The 26,688-nt window shown below is 36.0% G+C and overlaps 1 protein-coding gene across 4 annotated transcripts in view; it reads left to right on the top strand.

Moving 5' to 3' along the window:
- The window catches only part of LOC127868113 (BAI1-associated protein 3-like), a 163,011-nt gene that overhangs the window by 124,102 nt on the left and 12,221 nt on the right, over window positions 1-26,688 (top strand). For 2 of the 4 annotated variants that reach the window (XM_052409723.1, XM_052409725.1), the window contains 12 exons: window positions 8,431-8,646; window positions 11,699-11,859; window positions 12,679-12,730; window positions 14,171-14,206; window positions 14,808-14,828; window positions 18,162-18,331; window positions 19,631-19,754; window positions 22,751-22,819; window positions 23,520-23,696; window positions 24,946-25,161; window positions 25,932-26,000; window positions 26,298-26,444. In XM_052409723.1, the coding sequence (XP_052265683.1) occupies window positions 8,431-8,646; window positions 11,699-11,859; window positions 12,679-12,730; window positions 14,171-14,206; window positions 14,808-14,828; window positions 18,162-18,331; window positions 19,631-19,754; window positions 22,751-22,819; window positions 23,520-23,696; window positions 24,946-25,161; window positions 25,932-26,000; window positions 26,298-26,444 (1,458 nt within the window). The remainder of the gene's footprint in view (window positions 1-8,430; window positions 8,647-11,698; window positions 11,860-12,678; window positions 12,731-14,170; window positions 14,207-14,807; window positions 14,829-18,161; window positions 18,332-19,630; window positions 19,755-22,750; window positions 22,820-23,519; window positions 23,697-24,945; window positions 25,162-25,931; window positions 26,001-26,297; window positions 26,445-26,688) is intronic. The other 2 variants (XM_052409724.1, XM_052409726.1) reach the window with 2 other exon arrangements.

The following is a 26,688-nucleotide window of genomic DNA, read 5'->3' on the forward strand; positions in this document are numbered from 1 at the left end:
AATATATTTTTCTCTCATTTTTATGTTAATACATGTACATTGTTGTAAATTGAGAGTCCTCTTTACTATATGTATGCTAATTTTGTTCTGAGATTTTTGTTTAATGTTTTTTATGCCCCTCTTAGAAGAAGAGGGGGTTATATAAAAAAGTTTTCGTAAATGTCTGTCTGTCTTTCTGTCCTTAGACAATAAGTTTGACAATTATTTCCGATCTATAACTCCTCAACAAATTGACCGCTTGGCAGATCATGCTTCACATGCGCATCGCATTAGCCTTGGACAGTAGATGACTCCTATTGAAATAGGGGTCACTAGTTTAAAGCCCTGTTCGGGGTGCATATGTCTCCAAAAGCGGAACTCGTATCTTGATAATGTTTCACCATAGCATTGAAGATACTCATTAGATAATGTTGTGGTTATATGATTCAATAAATAGAGCCAGAGCAAAAAGATAGAGGCAAACTTGATAACAATAAATGATAGTAAAAGATTGGTATCATTTAGTTATAACCAGAATACTTATAATTTCCATGCCAACTGTTTTTAGCTCATCCATTTTTTGAAAAAAAATTATGAGCTATTGTCATCACCTTGGCGTATGCGTCGGCGTCGGCGTCCGGTTAAGTTTTGCGTTTAGGTCCACTTTTCTCAGAAAGTATCAATGCTATTGCATACAAACTTGGTACACTTACTTACTCTCATGAGGGGACTGGGCAGGCAAAGTTAGATAACTCTGGCGTGCATTTTGACTGAATTATGTGCCCTTTTTATACCTAGAAAATTGAAAATTTTGGTTAAGTTTTTCGTTCAGGTCCACTTTTTTCAGAAAGTATCAATGCTATTGCATTCAAACTTGGTATGCTTACTTACTATCATGAGGGGACTGGGCAGGCAAAGTTAGATAACTCTGGCGTGCATTTTGACAGAATTATGTGCCCTTTTTATACTTAGAAAATTGAAAATTTTGGTTAAGTTTTGTGTTTAGGTCCATTTTATTCCTAAAGTATCAAAGCTATTGCTTTCATAGTCTTGAAACACTTACTAACTATCATAAGGGGACTGTGCAGGCAAAGTAATGTAACTCTGACTGGCATTTTGTCAGAATTATGTGCCCTTTTTATACTTAGAAAATTGAAAATTTGGTTATGTTTTGTGTTTAGGTCCACTTTATTCCTGCAGTATCAAAGCTATTGCTTTCATACTTGCAACACTTATTAACTATCGTAAGGGGACTGTGCAGGCAAAGTTATGTAACTCTGACTGGCATTTGGACGGAATTATGGGCCCTTTATACTTAGAAAATTGAAAGTTTGGTTAAGTTTTGTGTTTTGGTCCACTTTACCCCTAAAGTATCATAGATATTGCTTTCATACTTGGAACACTCGCAAACTGTCATAAGGGTACAGTAAAAGGACAAGTTGCATAACTCTGGATGTCATTTTTATGGAATTATGGCCCTTTTTTGACTTAGTAACTTTGAATATATGGTTAAATTTTGTGTTTCTATCCACTTTACTTCTTAAGTATCAAGGTTATTGCTTTCAAACTTCAAATACTTTCATGCTGTCATGAGGTTACTGTACCTGGCAAGTTGAATTTTGCCTTGACCTTTGAATGACCTTGACTGTCAAAGTCAAATGATTAAATTTTGCTAAAATTGCCATAACGTCTTTATTTATGATTAGATTTGATTGATACTTTGACAAAACTACTCTTACCTGACATACCACAATAGACTCCACCCAAACCATCGCCCGTGCCTCCCCCCTTTCCCCCCCCCCCTTCCCCCCCCCCCCCACCCCCCGAATTCCCCCCCCCCCTATTTTTTTTTTTTTTTTTTTTTTTAAGATCATTTCACAAATGACCACCACTCCCTCACACTATTCCCCCCCCGCCTAAATTTTTTTTTTTTTAAGATCTCACAAATTACCACCACATCCTCACACTATACACCCCCACCTCAACCCCCCCCCCCCCCCCCCCCCAATTTTTTTTTTTAAACGGTTAAAAAAACACAAATATTTATTTTTAATATTTTATGTTTGAAATACCCTCCAACCATCGCACCCAAGAATCCCCACCCCCACCCCCCCCCCACCCCCCACCCCCCACCCCCCCACCACCCCCCCACCCCGGAATTATTTTTTTCCATTTTTTTGCATTTTTGGAACATAATGTAATAAATGTCCACACCCCCACACAATGCACCCCTCTTTACTCCACCCCTCCCTCCTTTGTGATTGAAAATGAGAGTCCCTTCACCTTTAAAAAGAAAATAGATGAGCGGTCTGCACCCGCAAGGCGGTGCTCTTGTCATGATTATTATATGATATTCATTATATTTTCCACTAAACATTTAAGCAAAATTGAGACAGAAGTTGAAACGACAGTTGCTAAATCCAAATGATAAGGCAACATTTGTCTATTTGTTACATTATGTGCATAAAAAGATTGATTATCTATCTTTAAATACAGCCGGATTCCCCTCGCGGGTATTACTGGCAGGTGCGCGTGTCAATGCAAGATAAAAGTGGTTTAAAAGCATTGAAAGGGAGACTTCAAAGCATGAAAGTGAGGTGAAGAAAACGTGTGATAGTGTTAAACAAGAAGAAACAAATTTATAGGTTAAAAATTGTTAAAAACACTGTTTTGTGCATTCACAGACACTGGGGCGAAGAGTAGGGCTAAGGCAACGCTTAAACCCCTCTAGGTCTGACTGCTGTACAATTGAGGCAGGTAGGCTGTTCCAAAGCATTACGGTGTAAGGAAAAAAGGAATATTTAAAGTAGTTGGCTGATGTGTGGACTTGTCTGAATGAGAGTGGATTCATATGACGAGTCATCCTCGTGGGCCTCTCAAGATATGACGGCGGCGAGATGGCTACCAGGCCGTACACAATCTTATAAAACATGGTCAGTCGGTAGAGGTCACCTCGGTCAGTTAAAGTCTGCCAGCCAAGCTCAGTCTGTATTCTGGTGACACTGCTGTAGAATGAGTAGTTGTTTTTCACCCAGCGGACTGCTCTACGTTGTACTTTGTCTACCTTTTTCGACATCATATTTGGTATGTGGGCTCCAGACAGAGGAAGCGTATTCTACCTGGGGTCTAACTAAGGTCTCATAGGCTACTTTTCTGATGTTTTCATTTTTAGTTTGAATATTCCTGCGGATGAAACCAAGAGATTTATAATCATTTGTTGTAATGTTGGTAATATGTTTGTTCCAAGAAAGATCATCTGAAATAGAAACACCTAAATATTTAGCACTGTCTACGACTTCAAGGATTTGCCCATGTCGCCTGTAATTGAAGATGAATTTATGCTTTTTCTTAGAGATAATAAGGACAACACATTTACTAGGGTCGAACTCCATGTCCCACAGGTTTTCCCAACGTACTAATTTGTCTAAATCATTTTGAAGGGAGGCGCAGTCTTGCAAGTTGTTAATAGCCAAGTATACAGCGGTGTCATCTGCAAACTAACAAACTTGAGAGGAGATAGAGTAATGAAGGTCTTTTATGTATAAAAGAAAGAGTAAGGGACCAAGTACTGAACCTTGTGGCACGCCCGATATTACAGGAACTTCTGATGAACATTCTCCTTCCAGTACAACTGTTTGCGATCTACCTATGAGAAAAGACTTGATCCAGGAGACTGTAGATTTGTTAACTCCATGTTGCTGTAATTTCAAGAGTAATTTAAGGTGGCTGACTTTATCGAAAGCTTTGCTGAAATCTATAAGTATGAGATCTGTTTGATGACCATTTACGAGATTGCGAGCCAGTTCGTCAACAAGTTGGATAAGTTGAGTTTCGCAGGATCGACGTTCCCTGAAACCATGTTGAAGGTCATACAAAATGTTATGTTTGTTAAAATGAGCTGTGAGGTTGGAAGCTACAATATGCTCTAAAACTTTGCAAAGAATACAAGTTAGTGATATGGGTCTATAGTTGACTGGATCTTCTGTATTTCCTTTTTTGAACAGAGGTACGACATTTGCAGTGGTCCAAATCTTCGCTAAGATACCTGTGTCAAGAGATTTCTGAATGAGAAGAGATAGTATAGGTGAGATTTGATGACGAAGATTTTGAAGGACTAGTTGCCTGATGTTGTCTGAACCTGCAGCTTTGTGGGGTTTCAGGTTGAAAAGGAGCTTCAGAACGCTGTTGACCGATTCTGGCATGGTTGGGTATCTGCTACTTGAAGAAGAATGAACATCAGAATTATCCAGGGCTGAAAAGCAAGATTGACATAGAGTAAGAGGGGTCATGGGGCTAAAAACTGATTGAAATTGCTGGTTCAGGATATTGGCTTTGTCTTTATTTGAGGATTTTGTAGTACCTGAAACCTGTAATGTTGAAATACCGCATGCATCTTGTTTGGTGCTCTTGATTAGGCTGAAACGTTTTTTTATGTTAAATTTTGAGCTTGATTCATCTGTTTCTCCATTTTGGTCTTTTGTACCTAAAATATATTCAATGTAATTATTATATGACAATTTTATGGTCTTATTGATTAGGTGTTTTAGATTTAAAAATGTAGATTTAAGTTTGTTGTTTTTCTCTTGCTTCATTTTGATGTAGAGTTTGTCCCTCTTTCTTAATAAACGTTTGATGGGCTGTGTTATCCATGGTAGGGAGACTTTTGGACCTATCCTTTTTGTCGGGACGTAATCTGAAATACCTTTGGATATAGCATTAGAAAATTTCTCCCAGATGACTTCCACTGATGCTGTTGAATGATTGGACAAAATATCATTAGATACATCCTCCATATACTCTTTGAAACCATCCCAGTCTGCTTTCTTATATAAGTGTACTGTTCTAGGTTTTTGACACATTTGTTTTGGTTTAACACTGGCTGTGAAGGAAACAATTTGATGGTCTGAGATACCTGGAAAACAAGAAATAGCATTTATTAGTGTGTGATTTGTAGTGAGAAAAAGATCAAGAATGTTGTCCCCTCTTGTACTATCAGTAACCATTTGAGTCAGTCCAAAATCTGAAAGTAAATCAATGAAATCATCATAAAGGTTAACAAAATTACAATTGGGTTTAATAGATGGAACATGATCTGTACTCCATGATAATTTTGGGTAGTATAAGTCACCTAGGATCAAGAGATTTCCTTTTAATTTACTTACAAGATCTAAAGTTTTTCTAAATTCCACGGCGCTGATGGTGTCTGCTTCTTTAGGTCTGTAATAAGCTGCAATGTATAAAGGTATACATTTTTCAAAAAGCAATTTTACCCATATGATCTCGCAATCTGTTTTTAGTTGTTTTTGCTCGGTGGCGATGATGGAATTTCTGACTAGGTTAAAAACTCCGCCACCTTTGCTTGATCTGTCTTGTCTGAAAGAGGAATAACCTAAACATTGTGGAAAAATTTCACTATCTTTATGATCGTTATGTAGCCACGACTCTGTTCCTACAACAATATCTGGTCTGTGGTGATCAAGTAGAGCTAAACATTCAAGCTTTTTGTTCACTATGGATTGACAATTGACTAGGATAACTTTTAATTTTGGATACTGTTTTTCATAAAAAGTTTGACGAGTTTTTGGCTGGCGTCCTTGTACTTGGTCGTCTTGAGTCGGTTAAGTCAATGCGAAGGTCACTCAAAGTGGAAAAGCTATTTTGCAATTCCAGGGAATCCATGGACAAAGATGAGTTGGTTAAAAAAAATCACAGCATCACAAATTGAGCAAGCCCAGGAGAACGACACGTCACAGGCAACAAGATGATCATATGAAGTCTGACTGATGTCCTGACAGCTGATGTGAAACCAATTTGTACAGGAGTCACATTCAATGGCTGGGTCATTATCTCTTACCTCAGTTCCACAGGAACCACATGCATACTGGGGACCGGGATTCTTTTCAACATCTGGAGACATGGAAATAAGTAGGATACATAAATAACATAATGACATGTTACATGACGGTTTGACAGGTGGGGTAGGACCGCAACGACGCATGCTTTTCAAAAGACAAGCGCAGGCGACTGTTCTGGGTGGACGTAAGCTATTTGCCTGTTTACTCAAAAGAGGACAAACTGTGTCAGCCTCTGCCAGTGGAAACAACCTCAGACAGAAGACTGTAATAAATACTGTAAACAAAATACCTGAAAATATTATGTGCAGGGATATAGTTGTTGTTGTTGTTGAAATGTATGTAAACAAAAATGGCGGGTGTTGATGGTCAAGGTCAAGATTTTACCTGTGTGTTAACACCAAAAAGTAGGGAAAATACGCTCAAATACGGCTAGGTAAAAATACCATAGACCAAGGAACAACCTACAAATGTGTTACCAAACTGATATGAGCACTTAGACTGATCCCTGAATGTCAAAAACAATGTTTTTTAGAAAATTGAAAGAGCGAAGAAAATCAGCTGTTAGTTAGCACGACGCATACGCAAACTTATAAAGACCTTTTTCGGATTTTGGCTGTTGATAGAATCTTGCAAACTATGATTGAAAATGCAGTATAAGAAAATGGGGCTTAATGCATATGCGTTAAGTGTCTTCCCAGATTAGCTTGTACAGTCTGCACAGGCTAAACAGGTAAGACACTTTGCCCTTTTATAGTGATTTTTGGTCACACAGTCTAATCTGGAGGACAATTAATGCACATGCATTAAACCTTGTTTTCCGAGAACCACATGTGTATATGCTTCTGTGGCTATGTTGTCACACTTGCATGTTAATATAGTACTGCACTGTTATACATGCTAGTTTTTGTATTGTGAGTTGAAAACATTTATTGGAAATAATATTAATGAGGAATATATTTTCTTTTTTTCTGGTACATATATTGACAAAATGGTATTACCCGGTATGATACAATGTATTCTGTTTGGTAAAGCTATCACTCTACAATGTTGTTTGGTAAAGCTATCACTCTAAATTGTATTAATGATTAAAATCCAGTAAATTTTGCTTGAATTTAGTTTAGACAATAATCGTGATAAAATACCATTTTAAAACACCTGATGATGCATGCTTTTTAACAAATTCCCCTGTATTAAAATGACAGTTTGGCAAGCAAAGAATGTGGGCAAAAATTAAAAGGGAACTTGTGTGCATGTGTGTGTATGTTTTTGTGTGTGCACTTTGGTTTATCATGTGTGTGGTACATGGTCTTCATGTTGCCCATGAACTGTAGTATCTCAAGGGAGTGTTTTATGTCTGTATATCGAGAACTTTTTTTGTTCATGCCATAATAAAAACTAATGAGATTTCCTCGACCTCGTTTTTACTTTTGATACAAGCTTGAAACATTTACTAATGACACTTTTATTGCCTGCATTGGCTTCTGAATTTTCTTTTGGAGTCTTTTTCCAAGGACAATTAGAGGGACATTCAAAATAATGTTTGATAGAAAGCAGCCACAATGAGTGATTCTATTAGCCCTTTACAAGAATGGAGGCTTGTGGAACTATTGCAGAGCTTTTCTAGATTGCATTAAAGAAAAATATACACTTTGGGAAGATGGCAGATTGTTTACATTATAAGGCGTAGGTGTTTTATGGATGCAATACATTAGGAAGGAATCTAAAAAAGTATCATGTATGCCTAATGCATTTGCATTTAGATGTTCAATGCCTGTTATCACGTTTTACTGATTGTAATGGAGTCTTAGAAACAAAAAGGTATCTGCATGGAAATGATTTTGAATGCACTTGACACTCAAGCACTTTGGAAGGCTTTAAATGACAAAGACTTTTTTTGTACCAACGTCTGCTATCATCTGGCATTCATGTGCATATTCAGTGCACCATTATCCTTTGTATAAGGGGTTATATTTTTAAAAAAGATCAACTTGTCAATCAAATTTTTATTTGACTGTAATACTATCCAATCATCCCTCTTGGGCACCTCATGTTTCGTGGTTAAAAATGAGTAGTTTGACCTAGCAAGCTTTAATATTTCTTTTATTTCTTAAGACCAAGACAAAGTTACAAGACTACCTGTGTGAAACGGACAATCAGAGTAAGAGAAGTTAAAAATTTACCAGTGCAGGGCTTGTAGGCTTTGGCTTGATGTTGGTTACTGTGAATTGAAAAAAATCTTGGAAAAGTAGCTTGGAAGGAGTTAAAATTTGTCCTTGCAAGTCCATGAACCGCTTATTATTAATACTTTACTTAATAAATCTGTTGCTACCAATTATATTTTGATCTTTTAATTCTTTTACTTCCAAATAAATTTTTTGCTTCCAAAATAATCTCTTGCTCCTATATAAATCTTTTGCTTCAAAATAAATATTTTTGTCCCAAATGAGTCTTTTGCCAACTGAATCTTTTGCTTCCAAATGAATTTTGTGCTTCTAAATTAATCTTTTGCTTCCAAATAAATATTTTGCTTCAAAAGAAATCTTTTGCTTCCAAATAAATCTTTTACTTCCAAATAAATCTTTAGCTTCCAATCCAGGAGGAGTGCCTAGCAGAGTCGTTCACGCGGTTTATCGGCCACTGCACAGCGCTGATTCAACGGCAACGCGAGGTGTTTCCGACTACCAATCGTCAGGCCATGGCGCGCCTCGAGGGAATGCTTCGTTGCCTAGCAGCCCTTTATGGGATGGAGGTGTTCAAACGTACGTGTCCCTTCCAACAGGAGCTGCACCCACAGGTCACCAACATTATCAAGGTTAGCTCTTGACTGCTCAAACATATGTATTCCCTTAGAAAATATAATAACATTAAGAACTTTCTTAAAAGATTCAAATATTAAAGGCCTCATTTAAGACCCGAAGATATTGATGAGCTGCAATAAGCATAAAACCTAAACAGTCCGCAAGTTTCTTGCTTCAGAGTGGGAAAGGGTAAGAATATCCGCCAGATGTTAATAAATTTATAGTAAATGATGTAAAATTTCTTATATTATTCATGGTGCTTTGAAAATTTGAGATTCCTATGAACTTGTTAATCATCACAAGTTCTAAGATTGGCAAAATGATTTACCAAAAATCAATAACTACGATTTTGCTCTCAAAGAGCCCAGGAATAAATGTGTTGTTCATTGTTTTTTCTTGATTTTATTAAATACTATTCTAAATGTTATTAATCACTTACAATGCAGTACAATCATTAACTGGGTAATGACATTAACAAAATAACTTGAACAGGTCTTTTAAAGCTCATTTGCTGTGCAGGGATAACAAAGTTAACATATTTTTGTTAAATAACAAGAGTGTACTTGATTAGCTCTCCACATTAAAACTGAGAGGTTTCAGGTTGGATCCTTTCTTAAGAATTGTTCTCAAGAACTCAATCCAAGGTTAAAAAAGTACTGGTTCTACCCAGGAAATGGTCAAAGACGTGTCTCATTTAATCATAGGATTTATATCAATACAAGCTGAAATAGCTTTTAACTCAAGGCATCAATTTGATAGCGTTATATGAGTAATTTGTTACGTTTCATTGTTTGCCATCTGCTCTGAATAAAAAACAATTTTATTAAAATTCTGCAGAAAAGTTAAAGATTCAAGTTAACTGTAATAGTTTCTGTAATTTTTGCTGAAAACTGAAATTGACATTACAAAATAAATTGAGATAAAAAGATGCACTTTATTAATGAGCTACTTAAATTGGAAATAGAAGAAAACCCGAGTTAAAATTTCATGTCTCCATGGTAACAAATGATCTGAAAATCATCAGCATCTCTATATCCGGAAATTGTTGCAGAAACTGTTGCATGGTGTGTATTATATAGTTTCAACTGAAATTATGCATGGATTGATGTCGCAATGCATTAAGTACAGTCTTAATGATGATTACACAGCAAAGTTGTGGGTGTTCAGTTATCACTTATACAATTTTCTGCAGTTTTATATTTATGGTAATAACAGCAAAATGTCTGAAAATAGCCTGCTGCATGATAGTTTTCATGTTTATAATCCATATATCTAGAACCTATCAATAATCTTGACCAGCACAAGTTTGATTTCAGAGTTTTTGATTAAGTGATGTTACTTTCTACTCAAAATCAGAGCTTATTGTCCCCTAACGGTGAAACCGGAGGGGACTTATAGTTTGCACTCCATCTGTCTGTCAGTCTGTCTGTCAGTCAGTCTGTCACACTTTTCTGGATCCTGGGATAACTTTAAAAGTTCTTAATATTTTTTCATGAAACTTGAAACATGGATAGATGGCAATATGGAGATTATGCACGTCATTTCATTTTGTGCCTACGTCAAAAATTCTGGTGGCTATGGCAACAAATATTTTTTTCTTTTTTTAAATGTACTGACAATGGTGGAGTTTCACAGGTAGGGGACCATATTGCTTGGAAATCTCTTGTTATGTATGAATCTTGTTTGGAAAAAAACAACAGTACGATAATTTTTCTCCACACTATTCTTTATGAATGAAAATCTTACACGGCTGTTAAGAATAATACATTTATGTAGTTTCTTATGTGTACTTTTCTGGTTACTTTATATTTAAAATCACTGTGCCCAAATGCAACATGTAAAGATGTGGATGTTAATAATGGAAATAAATATTCAAAATATTTCAATGTCACGTTAAACGATTCCTTATTCTAACTTTTATGACCATCCTTTGCAAAATCATACATCAGACTGCGGAATACCGTTAGGTCATCGTGGTTACACATTAAAATCCAGAGGGTGACAATGCGATAGTGCAATAGAACAATCGGGCGACAATGCAATAGTACAATGCGACAGTGCGATTATATATTAAGTATGATGGCGACAATGGGATCGTACGATAGTACTTCTATCGAGTTGTCGCATTGGCGCCATCGTACTAAATCACACTGTAGCCATCGTATTGTCGTTATCGTACTATCGCGTTGTAGCATTGTCACAATCGAATTTTCGCCATCATTCTATCGCCATCATATTGTCGCATTGTTGTCATTGTATTATCGCATTGTAGCCATAGTACTATTGCATTGTCTACTATTGCCTTCTGGTACACAAACAGTCTTATTGCAGAAACAAAATGGATGATTTTATAAAGATGTACTTGAAAGAGGTTACAGTTGTGCGCATGTGTACCGGAAGGCAATAGACAACAATGCGACAGTACAATGACGACAATGCGACAGTGGGACAAAACAATGGCGACAGTGCGATAATTCCATGACAAAAGTACGATAACGCAATAGTACGATGGTGACAATGCGATGATACGATGGCGACAGTACAATATGAGTTTTAAATTGTCGCCATCGTACTATTGAACTGTTGAAATTGTATTGTCGCATTGTCGCCATTGTGCTATCGCATTGTCGCCATCAAACTATCGCATTGTCACCTTTGTACTATTGCATTGGTGCCCTCTGGATTTTAATGTGTAACCACGATTAGACATATGTTTGTTTGCTAAAGCACTGGATTTGAATTCGAGAAGCTCTGGTTTTATTCTTGTCTGGGCTTGTGTAGCCATTCGTTGGCCAATTTCCCGCTATATCTGATGCAAGTTAAGCAGTTTTCACAGGCTAATCAGGGATGACACTTTTTGCTTCTATTGTATTTTTCATTGGAAAAAAGTCTCTTTGTTGCAAAAATCAAGTTGAGGCAGAAAGTGTCATCCCTGATAAGCCTATACAGACTGCAGTGCACAGGCAGGTGGGATAGGACACTTTAAGCACATGCATTAAACCTGGTTTTCCCATAACAACTCTTAAATATTTAATAGTATAGTTATATTTGTCATGTTTTCTTAAGAAAAGTGCTACAGAGTGGTATGAGAGAACTTCAACGCGCTGTCGGAAACACATGAGCCCTGATACAGAAGAAGACGTTATTAACAGTCTACTGGAACTGACCAATCAGCTCAATGCTGACATGCACCACGCGATAATCTTCTACACCAAGCTTTACGAGCAGTATGTATAGTAAGCCAATAGATAGTAATAATTTATAGCTGCACCTTTTTTCTATTGTTTGTAAGAAAATCTATTGGATTATTCAGCCAATTGTGCTTTTGTTTACAACTGCAAATTATTAAAATGAACCCGTGATTCATTGGCCGAATTACATGTAGTAATCAGTGTAATTGTTTGTGCTAATGAGAAACTATAGCTAAATATGCATGCATTTTTAACCAGGTTTTCCGAAGGAAAAAACTGGTTATTAGATTGGCAATTGCGGGCGGGCTGGCTGGCTGGCTGGCGGGCTGGCTGGCGGGCGGGCGGAACAAACTTGTCCGGGCCATAACTATGTCGTTCATCGTCATATTTTAAAATCATTTGGCACATTTGTTCACCATCATTGGACGGTGTGTCATGCGAAATAATTACGTCGATATCTCCAAGGTCAAGGTCACACTTTGAGTTCAAAGGTCAAAATTGGCAATAAATGAGCTTGTCTGGGCCATAACTATGTCATTCATTGTGAGATTTTACAATTATTTGGCACATTTGTTCACCATCATGGGACGGTGTGTCGCACGAAAGAATCACGTCAATATCTCCAATGTCAAGGTCACCACAACTTAAAATAGATTTATTTTGAAACAAATTTACAAAGGGGGTTAATTTTGTTTGTTCATTTCAAAAGTTCAGTTTGAGTTGTCTCCCTTAATCAGATTTTTTTTCACAATGAAAACCTGGTTTTGTGACAATTTTGTCCCTTGTTAACTATTTGCATAGCTGTTCATGGCATACATATTTGAAACGATAAATATGTCATTCCTGTGCTTTCAGAATTCTTAATGTGCAATACTTTAGGATTACCTACCAAATAGTTGAAAGAATGGTAAGTAAAGATGTGGTGTTATTCTTGAGTTTATAATAAGTGTATCAAAAAGGCTGGTTGTAAAGTGCATAGGTGTTGATATAAACATATTCCTACCCCTGTCATAATTAGATGTATCCAGCATGGATTTAATTGTATGCAAAATAGATTCTTATTATGGGTTTGTATTATGTGGCTTTTACAGTAAAAATATGAAGGTTAAAATTGAAGGTACTATTCTAATAATTGCTTGTTCACTCACTCAGTTATTAGGTCATTATTTTAAGGCTTTTAGTATCGTCTCAGCATCATGTATTTGTATGATCTTTCTTAAAAATTAAAACATAAAATAATTATTTATATATAGACTAATAAATAAAAAGAGTAAAACATATTAATGTTTTACTTGACAAGTATTCATTTCTTAGGAATCATATTAAATGGCCCTTTTGTGAACAATCAGACCAATACAATTTCATGTTGTGTTATTGAGTGTTGAACATGAAACTGGGATTTGTATCCTCCTTCTTCTATGCCTGAACAAGCCTAAATATGGATCATTGTTTCAACATTATGAGGACTGATGGTAAAACTGTTGTGTTTATTTTATAAAAAAAGTTCAGGAGATAAAACAGTTTTAACCCTAAACCTTTATATATAAATATCCATAATTATCATCCCACCTTCTGTTTGCAAAGGCCTTCAAACTTCGGTTCCAGCACTGAAATAGTTAAGTTCTGTCCCATACTAGACTTTGCAGTCTGCACAGGCTGATCAGGGACAACACCTTCTGCTTTATATTATTTTTTGTTACAATGAAGTTTCTTCTAAGCTGAAATATAGTTTAAGGGGAAAGTGTTGTCCATAATAAGCCCGTTCAAATTGCACAGGCTTATCTGAGACAAAACTTTACGCACATGCATTAACCCTTTCCATGCTGGGAAATTTGTTGTCTGCTAAAATGTCATCTGCTGAATTTGTAAAATTAGCATTTTCTTTGATTTTTTTTCAAAGAATACTATCAGAATAGCAAACAGTTTGGATCCTGATGAGACGCCACGTTCTGTGGCGTCTCATCTGGATCCAAACTGTTTGCAAAGGCCTTAAAAATCTGGTTCCAGCGCTGAAAGGGTTAAGAAGGTATTTCCTAGAGCACCATTCTTTTTCAATTGAAGAAACTTTCAATGAGCAAGGAAATGGTTAATAAAACAATTGCTGCCCCTGTTTATTCTGTTAGGTTTTATTGATTGATTCTCCTGGCAAAAATTCAAAACAAACAATCAAAACAAAACTTTATTTTATTTATGAGTACAAAGTTTTGCTAGTAATATTTACTGCAGACAAGAGGATCATATTTACACATGTAGCAAATGTGGGTTCAAACAATGCCCAGCAGCTTATATTATGGTTTATGTTCATTTAATGTTTTTTTAATGTTTGTCAGTCTTGTGTTTTTGTCAGTTGGCGACAGAGGTGTATGCTGCCTTAAAAGATGAGGTCGGTTCATTACAAACGCTTGCTTTTAGTTTGCATTCGTTGTCATTTTTTACTGCTTTAAGTTGAGGCCAGTTTGACAATTGCCATGTTCTTTTAGATGACACTTCCATTGTCACTGCTTATTGTTCTAGTTGTTTTAGTTAATAGAGTTTTGTTTTTTGTTTTAAAGAGTAATAAATATTAAATAAGTTTGAAAAGGTTGGTCGGTGCATGTATATTTTTTTCTTTTCTTAGCTGTTTTTCGCATGTATTCTGTTATGAGAATTGCTTCACTAAATAATACCACTTACTTGTATTAGGCCTACTTATAAGTAAATAAATACTTTAGCTAAGGTGGTAATTTTCCCTAGTTCAAGTACATTCCCAAGTATATACCATATAAGGCACTAACAAAAACAATAATTATACATCAATATTGAAAACAAATTCTTTTTGTCTGACACGTTTAAAAAAGAAAAGGAAATAATGTAGACTTTCTGAGGGAAATATAAAAAAAATCATTCATGATAAAATATTTCCTCCTCTTGAATTATAAAAAATGCTAATGTACTTGTACTTTACATTACATAAGAAATTTATGTTTTATATGCACCTGTTGTAGAATCACACTGTCCATCGATGGGTAGGTTTTTGTTGGGTGTTTTCTGTTTGGCATTTGGAACCAAGTTTCTGTTACTTTCATTTCAAAATGGATTTTCTTTTTTCTTCTTAAAATAATAATGTTTTCATGGTGTTCATAACAACAAAGTATTTTATTGTTTGGCTTTGACTTGTGAAGAAATTATGTTCTTTCAATAACTGAAGAAAAAAAACAGTCATAATTATCCCCACTCTTTTCGGAGAACAGGGCTTTCCACAGGCCGCTTAATGATCACTCGCCAAGGCGCTTGAATTTCGAAATCAGAGTCCTCAAGGTGCTTGAAATTTTCCGATCAGTGTATTTTTCAGTAAAAGAAAGTGGATATTGTAAAAAAAAATCAAGGTTTCTCTATCAGTGTATCAATATTCCCTGTTTTAAAAGAGCACTCGGTACCTACTTCCACAAGTAATCGCCATAATCACTACATGGGGTAATGGATAATCCACTGATAATAGAATAGCATGACGCGCGTATTGATTATTCTAGCCACATTACACAGTCATTTAAATGCTGACAAGGATGTATCAGGTAACTTTCCAGTCGTCAAACTGGGATGTTCATCATCCAATCGGTTACGTGAATGCTTATGAGGGCGGGGTTAACTATCGACCATTATTTTTTATTGACGTTGGGCACGAAGTAAGAGTTTATCGCAGCTTGATTAGCAAGAAGTTGTACTATTTACGTAATATAAAACCGGTAACTAGTACAGTACAGTACATTAAAGACGGTTTCGGGCATCATCATCACACCTTTTTACTGTAAACAAGTGTTACCTATGACTCATAATTAATACGAGAAATTAATTGCAAGTGGTAAACAATTAATTACTTATAGCGAGTAAGTTGTGCAAATAACTCCCGGTTACAATTATGCGACAACAATTTAATTCAAGTACATGTATATTTCATCATGTCCATTTATAGAACTGATTCACCTTGTTTTTTCTGACATTTATTCGACACATAATACGCTTTAACAAATTTTCGTTAAATTAATTACGCACACTTGTAAATGTTTCGTCTGATAATTGATACTTAGAAGACTGATGATGGCAACCGGCCCTAATCCTTGTGGACAACGCGAATTTCATGCATAATTCCGTCAAAACATCTATTCAACTCATAAGGTGTTTAAACAAATTATTGTTTAATTCATAACGCAACTGCTTATATTTGTTGAAATCTCAAATGGGAATAATTAAATTTGTAATCCGGAACCCATTCCCGTAAGTCAATGTTAACACGTTTTTAATCCGAAACACACCTCCAAATGTCAATGTTACCTCAACATTAAAATATTCCTGCTTCAAATTAGCAGTGCAAATTTATTGTGTGTCGAATCTTTTTCTCAATTAAAAAGAGCGCGAAAATTATGCAGCATGTACAACCTCGCGTCATTTGCATACAAAAGCATGCGTGTATTGAGCGTTTTAACAAGCACACAACACGTCAGGGGATTGACACATGTTCAGAGGCAATATTTCATCAAATCTATAAATAGTCACTTAAAATTTATTTGATACTATAAAAACATGGCAAGGTTTGTGTTAAAGAAATAATTGAGAGCTTTTATCGTAAATATTTACCAGAAAGTGATTTATAAAAACGGAATGAACGGGATTATCGGGTAATAAATAGAAACTTGCAAACAAGTAAGTATACAGAAATAGAGTAGGGTTGAAGCGGATGTATTTGGGAATCGTTCGAGTCGGGATTTTACTATATGTGCGGGAAAGTTTTAAAACAATTAAACAATATAAAAAATTATATATATATTTTTAAATGACTGGGGGATTTTCTTGAAGAATCATAGCGCACCAAATGACGTCTTTTAGCGCTGTTTTTCTTTGAGTTATAACGCACCACAGAACGTGAATTGACACGTTAAATTTAAAAAAAAACAACGTCAAGAGGAGACACCCTTCCCGAACCACCCCTATCAGCCCTGGGGCGCCTGACAAAAATCGTGTGGAAAGCACTGGAGAAAAAGTGGGGATTATGTGGTTATCTCCGCCGTCTGTCTGACCGTCCTGGCCACTATCTCCTCCTACACTATTAGCACTAGAACCTTGAAACTTACACACATGGTAGCTATGAGCATATATGTGACGGTGAACTATTTGGAATTTTGATCTGACCCCTGGGTCAAAAGTTATGGGGGCTGGGTTGGGCCAAGTCAGAGATTTTCCTGCGACCGCGATTCGAAAAAGGCTCATAGCTACTGTGTCCCTTCAGATATTGCTTTCATATTTGCTATGCATGTGTATGTGAACAACACCTTTCCATGCGCATACAATTTTTTACCCCTGTGAAATTGACCTTGAACTGTAGGTCAGCGTTGAGGTTACGAAATCTGTGACCGCGATTCGAAAAAGGCTCATAACTACTGTGTCCCTTCAGATATTGCTTTCATATTTGGTACGCATGTGTTTCTGGACAAGACCTTTCCATTGACATAAATTTGTTTACCCCTGTGACCTTGACCTTGAATTTCGGGTCCACGTTTAGATTTTGAAATCTATTATGTGGTTCTCTCCGCTGTCTGTACGTCCATCCTGGTCACTTTCTTCTCCTACACTATTAGCACTAGAACCTTGAAACTTACACACATCATGGCATAGTAGCTATGAGCATATGTGCTACAGTGCACTATTTGAAATTTTGATCTGACCCCTAGGTCAAAAGTTATGGGGGTTGGGATGGGGCCGGGTCTGAGATTTTCACTCATTTCTTTAGGTTATTTTACATTAACTTCTTCATTGCTACACCGATTTACTTCAAATTGATACTGAACATCTCTTATGACAATACTGTCAATCTCAACTATTCATGGCCCCATTACCAACCCTGGGGCGCCCTTGGGTCAAACATGTGGCGTGGGGATACTGCGGCCTCTGCTGAGCCATTTCTAGTTGATATTGACACTTTGTCTAAGAAACTATTTTCTTTAGTTTTGTGAAGTACTCTTTTGAGATTTTTCATAAAAATAAATTCTTTGAAAGTCATTGCTTTGAAAAGAGGCCAAAAAAATATTTCACTGAATACAAATTGTTCCCTTTAACAGGTAGAGCTAAATTCTTCCTTAGGCTTGAATTTGTGTACTATTTTCTTCATAAAAACTATACAAAAATGCTCACTTCACAACAAACCATCTGTCTTGTAATTATTCATTAAAATAAGCCTCATTCAATGTTGAAAGTGCTGTCCGTTATTCCTCTATGTGGACTGCACAGGGACTGCTGTTAAGGCAAACACATTAATCCCAGTTTTCCCAAAACGCGGCTCATTTTGTTAAACTGTTTGTGGCTTTCAGTTTGGGGATGAGGTCTCCACCACATTGAAGGACAGCCTCAGTCGTATCAGCCAGCAGGACAGCGAGATCCCAGAAGCCAACAGCATCGTCATAGAGATGGGCACCCAGCTGTTTGAACTATATCTTGCACTGCAGGAGTTTTGTAAATTCAAAGAACATCTCCCAAACAGGTCAATGTCACTTTCTTTGTGACAGAAATACTGTTAAAAGTGGCAAAATCAAATCTAAAAACAGAAATGTGGTCCAGATTAGCCTGTGCATTCCCCACAGACTAATCAGGGACGACATGGAAATGGAAAATACAATGAATGTGAAACTGTTAAAAGTGGCAAAATCAAATTTAATAACACAAATTTGGTCCAGATTAGCCTGTGCATTCCCCACAGACTAATCAGGGACAACATGGAAATGGAAAATACAATGAATGTGAAACTGTTTTCCCTGAATAGCCTGTGCAAACTGAACAGGCTTATATGGGACAACACTTTAGGCACATGTATTTAACACAGTTTTCCCAAAAAAGGGCTTACTTGTATGTTTTCTTAGATGTTTTTGCCATTTTAAACAGTTTTTGGTCATATCATACAGTCAAATGACTCGTCTCACACTTTTCTGGGTATGGTGCTTCACCAGTTTTAAATTCACATACTTTTGCCAGTAACTGACCACTGGTCTACATATACTTTTGCCAGTAACTGACCACTGGTCTACATGAATAGAGTTCAGGACAGTATGGCAGTCAAAATAATTTCATAACAAAAATCCCTGCAGAAGTAATCTTGTCAAGACGATAATCTAACCCGCAATCCTTGGATTTGTTGTCCAGTTATCTAGTATCTGAGCTAGCCAGCCTAGTTTCAATGGTATTGATAATTTTGTAAGATACTATGGCATTGGTCCCAGGGCCCTCAATCCATTTTAGGGGAAGCGGGTCGCTACCCATAGCAGGGGGAATTTTCGCGGCGTTTCCCTTTTTGGGGGATTTTTAACTTACTCTCTAATTATTACATTTGTACATGTTTGCGCTATATTCATTGCTTATTTCATAATTTAGTATGTTTGACAAGATTAAATTTAAATAGAATTGAGATATAGTAATCATGAGACATCTATCTATAAAAATAAAAAATAAAAAATTTTTTTTTTTTTTTTTTTATTTTTTTTTTAGGCGGAATTTATCTCCCAAAAAGGGAAAAAAGTATACTTTTCAGGGGGGGGGGGGAATGCGGCCGAATTTCGGCCGTGGATTTTACAGATTGAGGGCCCTGTTGGTATCAGCAATTTGTCTTTATGATTTCAACAACATCTAAAAAAAGTTCTTAATGTAAGACAGCTTTAACTTAAGTACTGGTTCAACCCAGGAAACAGACTCGAGAGTGTTTCATTACACCATAGGCTTTAGATGCAATCAATCATAAATAAGTTTTAACTAAATGAGAATAGATTTTAATGTTTTCATTTTGTTACAGTTTGAAAAAGGAATTGGCAATATGTCAGTTCTACAAGTGGTTCACATTTGCTGTACAGAAGTGGCTTCACATCGCCAAAAAGCGTGCCCTTCAGAGGATACACAAGGCTGTGGAACTTGACAAGGTTACAGTACACTATGTACCTGAAATAAGGATATGTAACATTATATGTTAGAGTGACATAAAAAATTAAATGTGCAACACATATTATGCTTTGCAAAATTTGTTTTTTTTAAACAAAGGTACAATCTATGATTTCATTAAAACTTGATTAACTCTTTATGCCTTAAATGAATTATTGTACAAAAATAATTTTAAGCATTTGTATTCTTATTTACCTTTAAGAAGTATTATAGGATGTTAACATTAAACATCTGATATCTTATTTGCTAAAGACTTTCATGTTTTAATATTCAAATATTCAATCAATCCACAACAGAAAGCTTTTTAAAATACAAGAAAAAGTCAAGTATTATTTTATTGCTAGGTGATGAAATATTAAAAAACATCCGGGAAATCATTTCCTATATCTTTCTCACTAGCCTTAAAAGGGAAGACTTTTTTAAATTTCAAATTTATTTGATATATAGTTATGACCCATGTCATGTGAATGTTTATCATAGTAAACCATCAAAAAGAAGTGCACAATTCAATAGCAGTTATGAATATTATAATAGAGAATAATAGGTTAGTGTTGATAGGTCAGGTTTACAGCATTCTAGATAAGCTGCGTATCAGCGTAATATACGCATTAAAAACATCAAGATACGCTCAATTTATCATTTCCGTGCGTATATTTAAGCAAGCCAATCTGGACTTACGCAAATGATGTAAATTCTCTGCGTACAACGCAAACAAAAAATATTAACAGCTGATTGTCTCGCCAAAATGTGAGACTGGTTATCTTAAAAATTAGAGCTCATTTGTGCGCTGGATTGTAGAAATAGTTAGCCAGTCGGTATGTATACTCTGTATCATCTAGATGCATGGTAAATTCAGTATTGATTTTTTTAACAGACAGTCAAGTGCTTAGCGGGCAGGGGATATATTTTTGACCAAATTTCGAGTTCTGAAAGGCCGCAAACAGTCAAATCCATTTCATCAAAACAGAAAATGACACAAGAAAGCCTTTTTGTGTCGGTGTAATAACATAGGCAATATACATTGAAAATACAACCAAAGGCAAGGCTGGCTTCTTCACTTGTTAAACTATGGCCCTTGATCTTTCCCCCCCACCCACCTCATTTTTAATGAAAAATTGAGAAATTTGACCCATTTCATGGCATGCACAGAACATTCAAACAGAATGCAATCCTAGTTTTGGCTACATCACTCATTAATTTCATCCCTGTGCTTTGTTTATTTACCTAGAAAAGTGTCTCCCATACGTTTAGTTTTTTTACAATTTACCTTCAAAAAAATTTGTTCTGTTTCTGCAGCGTGAAATATTGACTTCCGCCAAAAGTGAAAACCTCCTTTTTGAAGATTCAAAATTTTCTTGCTAGGAAGCTGTGGCTTACGTTTTAATGTTTTATTCCAAAATGTTTAGACATTCTTTCTACAACCTTACACAAGAAATACATCTTATAAATACCTAATTGATTTTTAAAGGCCATAGGTAACCTCTACCCTAAAGATATGTAATTTTCAAGCCCCCCCCCCCCTTTCACTGATATATCCCCTGCCACCTTATGTGTTTATTAAATTACATTTAGAGGTCAGCATAGTTTCTTCGAAGCCAAAACAAATTACTTCTCAAAGTAAAATTGATTCTTTTTATACAGCAAAAGTTGTATCGAGTAAAACCATTGTACTGCCAATACTGCATGATTTAATTTCCTCTGTTTTCAAATAAAAAAGGACACACTAAAAAAACAAATGTTGAAAGTTGGCAAAACAGTTTTCCGTGGCTCACAGTGATGGACGATAAGGACGAAGTTCGTCTTAAATGTAAAATCTGCCAACACTACAAGGCTGTTAATGTTTGGGCCACTGACCTAGCAATCAACAATAAATACACATAGTTAATGGTTTATTGTGTTTAACATGATTAAAGTAGTGTGTCTGTACCCCGGCTATATTCTTGTTTTACTTTTAGCAAATTACCCTTCAAGCAAGGAAAAATTTGACCATTTACCCCCATGCTTTGAAAAGTGGGGGTATTTACCCCCACGGGTCAAAAATTATGTATAACGCTGGGTTTATCATGCGAGGCTTAGAAAACAAAAAGCACCAGCCTTGGCGAGAGCTTTTTAGTTTTCGTGCCGAACATGATAAACCTGACCTATAATTAACACTAATCTATTATTCTATTTATCCTACTTTTTATTTAGTTAACCTTTTTATTTAAACAAAATTAGTTTAACTGGATAATTGTGCTGGATTTATGAAGTCATTTTGTCAATAAAATTACGTCATTTTGTGCCGTGATTCATTGCAGAAATTTAATCAACGGGGCTTTACTCAACCGAATTCGCTGTAATAGTGGGATAAAAAAATACAGTTACAAGTCATAAATACTATTCAACACTTTTTATTGAATTAAAAATATTGAACAACATAAATGCCTTTTCTTTAACTATCCTTGCTTTGGGGTTTCTTCAGGGGCTTGCATGGGCCAAGACAATGTCTGGTCAGGGTATTGATTACACACAACAAACATCAGTGCTGGTCATCTTGGAACTAATGTTATTTAAAAATTCAGGGTTGTTTTGATCTGATTTTGTGCTCAGCGTTTCACAGTTTCCAGGCCAAATTTCCAAACGATAAAATTGATATTTTTGGAATAAAAAAAAAACAACAGACAACAAGTTATCCCTATGAGACATCCCTTTCAGTACACTCTTCCACAGTATATCTTCGACAGTTTTGCATTTTTAAGGAGTATGGATCTGTTTTCACCTTTTTTACAAAAAACACATTTGTTACTTTATACTGTGTTTTTTCTTGGGTCAAGGCAACTAAAACCAAGACCTTTTAGTTGTCTTGATTTAAGTAAAAACAAAGTATAATATTGATGTCAATATGTATTGGAACTTTTGTATATAGCTTCTTCTTTGACTTTTCTTGGTCATTAAAAAAAAAAAGTATTCAACTTGTGCATGATTGTGTTTTTTGCAGACAGTGGATATCAAGTCAGGTGTGAAATACAGCACTTCCTCTGTGGATGTCTGCTGTTGTTTCTCTCAGGTGAGACCAATGTCAAGTATATTTCAATATTTAACATGGTAAACTTGTACTGTTGCTCAATGTCTAAAATCTCTGCCCCTGTTGTAAAAACTTGCCAGATCTGGGGATTCACATCATAGGTTTTATCATGACCTTGAGTTAAATAGAAAAATGAAGTTAACTTTTTAATAAAGACTTAAATAGCAAAGTTACTCACTTTTTATATTGACTTTAATAGCAAAATGACTTTCATTTGTTATAAAGACTTAAATAGCAAAATGGCATTCACTTTTTATAAAGACAGAACTAGCAAAATGACTTTCACTTGTTTTAAAGACTTAAATAGCAAAATGACTCATTTTCTATATTGACTAAAATAGCGAAATGACTTCCACTTTTATAAAAACTTAAATAGCAAAAGTGACTCTCACTTTTGATTACTTGACTTTAATAGCAAAATGACTACTTCTTATAAAGACCTAAATAGTACAATGGACTTTCTGTTTTGATATAGACTTAAATAGCAAAATGACTTTCACCTTTTATTAAGATTTAACTAGCAAAATGACTTAAACCACTATAAAGACTTAAATAGGAAAAGCCTTTAACTTTTTATATACACTTGTACTTCAAAAAGGAAGTTTATAAGAAAAAAGCTTTAGTTTATGTGTATACAAAGACAAATCTTGATTCAGACTGCCCTCTTTACCCCTGTGTTCAGATGACTGAATTCTGGCGTAATCTCGACTGGCCGGACCTTATTGACGCTCTGCCAATGGCACGCAAACTAACAGAGGATGTGTGCAACGGGGCGGTGCTTTACGCCGACCTGATGCACGAGAAACTGCGCAGCGCCGGATATTATGATGAGGAGGGACAGTTTGACATCACCGAACAGGTTTGCATCCTTTTCAAACATTCAAATCAAATTTGATAACAGCCCATATTTTCCATAAAAGTTTCTCTATTCAAGCCCCTTGCAGTGTATAATTATGTTGATATTTTTGAATTTTTTGGAATTTCAGTTTGTTTAGTCGGTCAAATAAAGTGAATGATATTTGTTGTACTCACTTTGGGGTTGTTGATTTTTTTATGCCCCCTTTCGAAGAAAAGGGGGCATATAGTGATCGGACTGTCCGTCTGTAAGTCTGTCTGTCCGTCTGTCTGTCTGTCTTTCCGTCACATTTTGCGTTTAGTTTTCGAAAAATGCTCATAACTCTTATGTACCTTGAGATATAACCTTCATATTTGGTATGCATGTGTATATGGACAAGGCCTTTCCATGCGCACAAAAAGTTTTACCCCTGTGACCTTGACCTTGAACTTAGGGTCCGCGTTTAGGTTTCGAAATCTGCATTTAGGTTTTGAAAAATGCTCATAACTTCTATGTCCCTTGCGATATAACCTTCATATTTGGTATGCATGTGTATATGGACAAGGCCTTTCCATACGCACACAAATTTTGACCCCTGTGACCTTGACCTTGAACTTAGGGTCCGCGTTTAGGTTTTGAAATCTGTGTTTAGGTTTCGAAAAAAGCTCATAACTTCTATCAAGCGTTTATAGGGGGCATAAGTCATCCTATGGTGACAGCTCTTGTTCTAAATTATGTTCATGGAATATAGTTATTATACATATTTTCATATGAGTTTGTCATAAAATGATTAAAATGGTTAAAATTAGCTGGTGTTGGATATAGATAATGTTGACCTTTTGAAATTCCATAATGTGTCATAAACATCTGCCTAATAGAAGACCAGCTTTAATGTCCTCTCTGACTTTCTGATGTCCAACTTCTTATTTAACAATGATTTAGATTCTCATCTCCATAGTTGTGCATCACGATCAACAACATAGAGCAAGCTCGCAGGTCCCTGATGTCATTTCTTTCTAATGAACATTTACTCATTATACAATGGATTACTTTATATTTTGTCTTCACAGCTGTTCATCACGATCGACAACATAGCTGAGCAGGTGCGCAGGTGCCTGATGTAATTACTTTCTTGTGTTAATTTTACCATGGTTAAGATTTTCCTTACCACAGCTGTGCATCACAATCTACAATATAGAGCAGGTGCGCAGGTACCTGATGTCATCACTTTCTACTGTCCATTTTATCATGGTTATGATTTTCCTCACCACAGCTGTGCATCACAATCAACAACATAGAGCAGGTGCGCAGGTCCCTGATGCCGATGCCAGAGGTGCTCCAGTTCAACGAGATTCAGACTGCGCTGGATAACCACGCCGCTGCCAGCGGCAAACATCGGCCCAAGCACGACCTCAGCAAGATCCTTGCGCAGGCTGATGGTGACATGGTTAGCAAGATTACAAACGTGGTTGATAGGGTTTCTGACAAGGTGAGCATGTAATTTTTGTTGAGTTTCGACATTATTGTCGTTAAAAATTCTTTATTAAGCTTTGATGATTTGATTTTTAATGTCTGCCATTTTTTGTGATTTTTTTGTGTGTTAAAGGCTACATTTATTGCCTAATCATCATAAAAACTGTGTCAAAAGATTTGTCCCAATGATTCCTTTGCTGAGTTTAAGAATTGCATGGTCATGGGGTGAAAAATATGTCGCTCAGTCAGTTTGAAGAAAAAGATTGTGCAAACTGTAGAAGTCATATTTGATTGAGCAATCGTCATGGCACTTGATTTGAACATTTTGTTCTATTGTGAGTACATATAATTCCTGTTGTTAAAAAAGATGGCTTTACATTTTTTAATCACTCATTGTGAAACTTTCTAGGCATATAAACAAATATGTATATGATATTTGGGCTGATTTTAAAATTATTGTGGTTTGCTTAAATAAAAGGCTGGTTTTGGGGAAAATTTCTGTTTTAAGTCTATTGTGAAACTTGTTTAACACTATCCGCTCCGAACAGTTAAATGAATTCTTTTAACATTTTAAGTGAAACTGCTATATGTTTTATATAAGACACGAGCTATGATTTCAAGCTTTGACATGGGGCCTCAATTTTTCAGATGTCAGACATCAAGGATGTGTTTTTAGTTTACAATGTACCGGTAAACATTTAAATAGGATTTATAGTGCAACTGCTAAACATGCTAAAATCCAAAGAGTTTGCTTTCAAGCTTAGACATGTGACCTAAATGTTTCAGATGCGAGCAGACATAAAGAAAGATGTGTTTCACCTGAACTGGGCCCCAGAGGCTGTGCCTGCGGACGATGTGAGTACATCATGCACTTCTCAATAAACTTGTTTTAGTCTAATTATTTAAGATTTGAGGCGGAGGGGTACAGTTTTAGGATTGTCTCTCGGTCCATCAGTCTGTCCTTCTGACAGGAACTTTTCAGGGATATATCTCAGATACTATACAAGATTTTAACATGAAACTTTATTTAGATTCATCTCCAATTCTCAACTTTCAATGTTATCAGTGCTTTGATTTATTTTTCAGTCCTTAAGCATCCTGATAGTCTAAATAGTATTTTTAATGCCACCAGTGCTTTGATTCATTCGGCAGGCCATAGGAGACCTTCTGGAGTACCTGGACAACAACCTGCTGGTCCTGAACACAAACCTGCTCAAGGCCAACTTTGACCGAATACTCGAGTCCATCTGGATTGAGTGCCTGGAGGAGTTCAAAGAAGCCCTGGACATGGAGGAACCAGTAATTTAGTGTTGTGTAGCACTAAACTAGTGTTTTGTAGCCCTTAACTAGTGTTCTGTTGCCCCTTTCCACCCAACATTTAAAGTATAAACTAATAAGACATTAAGTTGCGCTCTGGGAAAATGGGGCTTAATGCACGTGTAAATTGTTGTCCCAAATTAGCCTGTGCAAATCTGTCAGTCTAATAAGGGATGACACTTACCGCTTTATTTGAATCTTTAGTTTTAAGGCAGTCTCTTTAAAA

Source organism: Dreissena polymorpha, chromosome 2, assembly GCF_020536995.1.
Source record: "Dreissena polymorpha isolate Duluth1 chromosome 2, UMN_Dpol_1.0, whole genome shotgun sequence".
Taxonomy (NCBI): Eukaryota; Metazoa; Mollusca; class Bivalvia; order Myida; family Dreissenidae; genus Dreissena; species Dreissena polymorpha.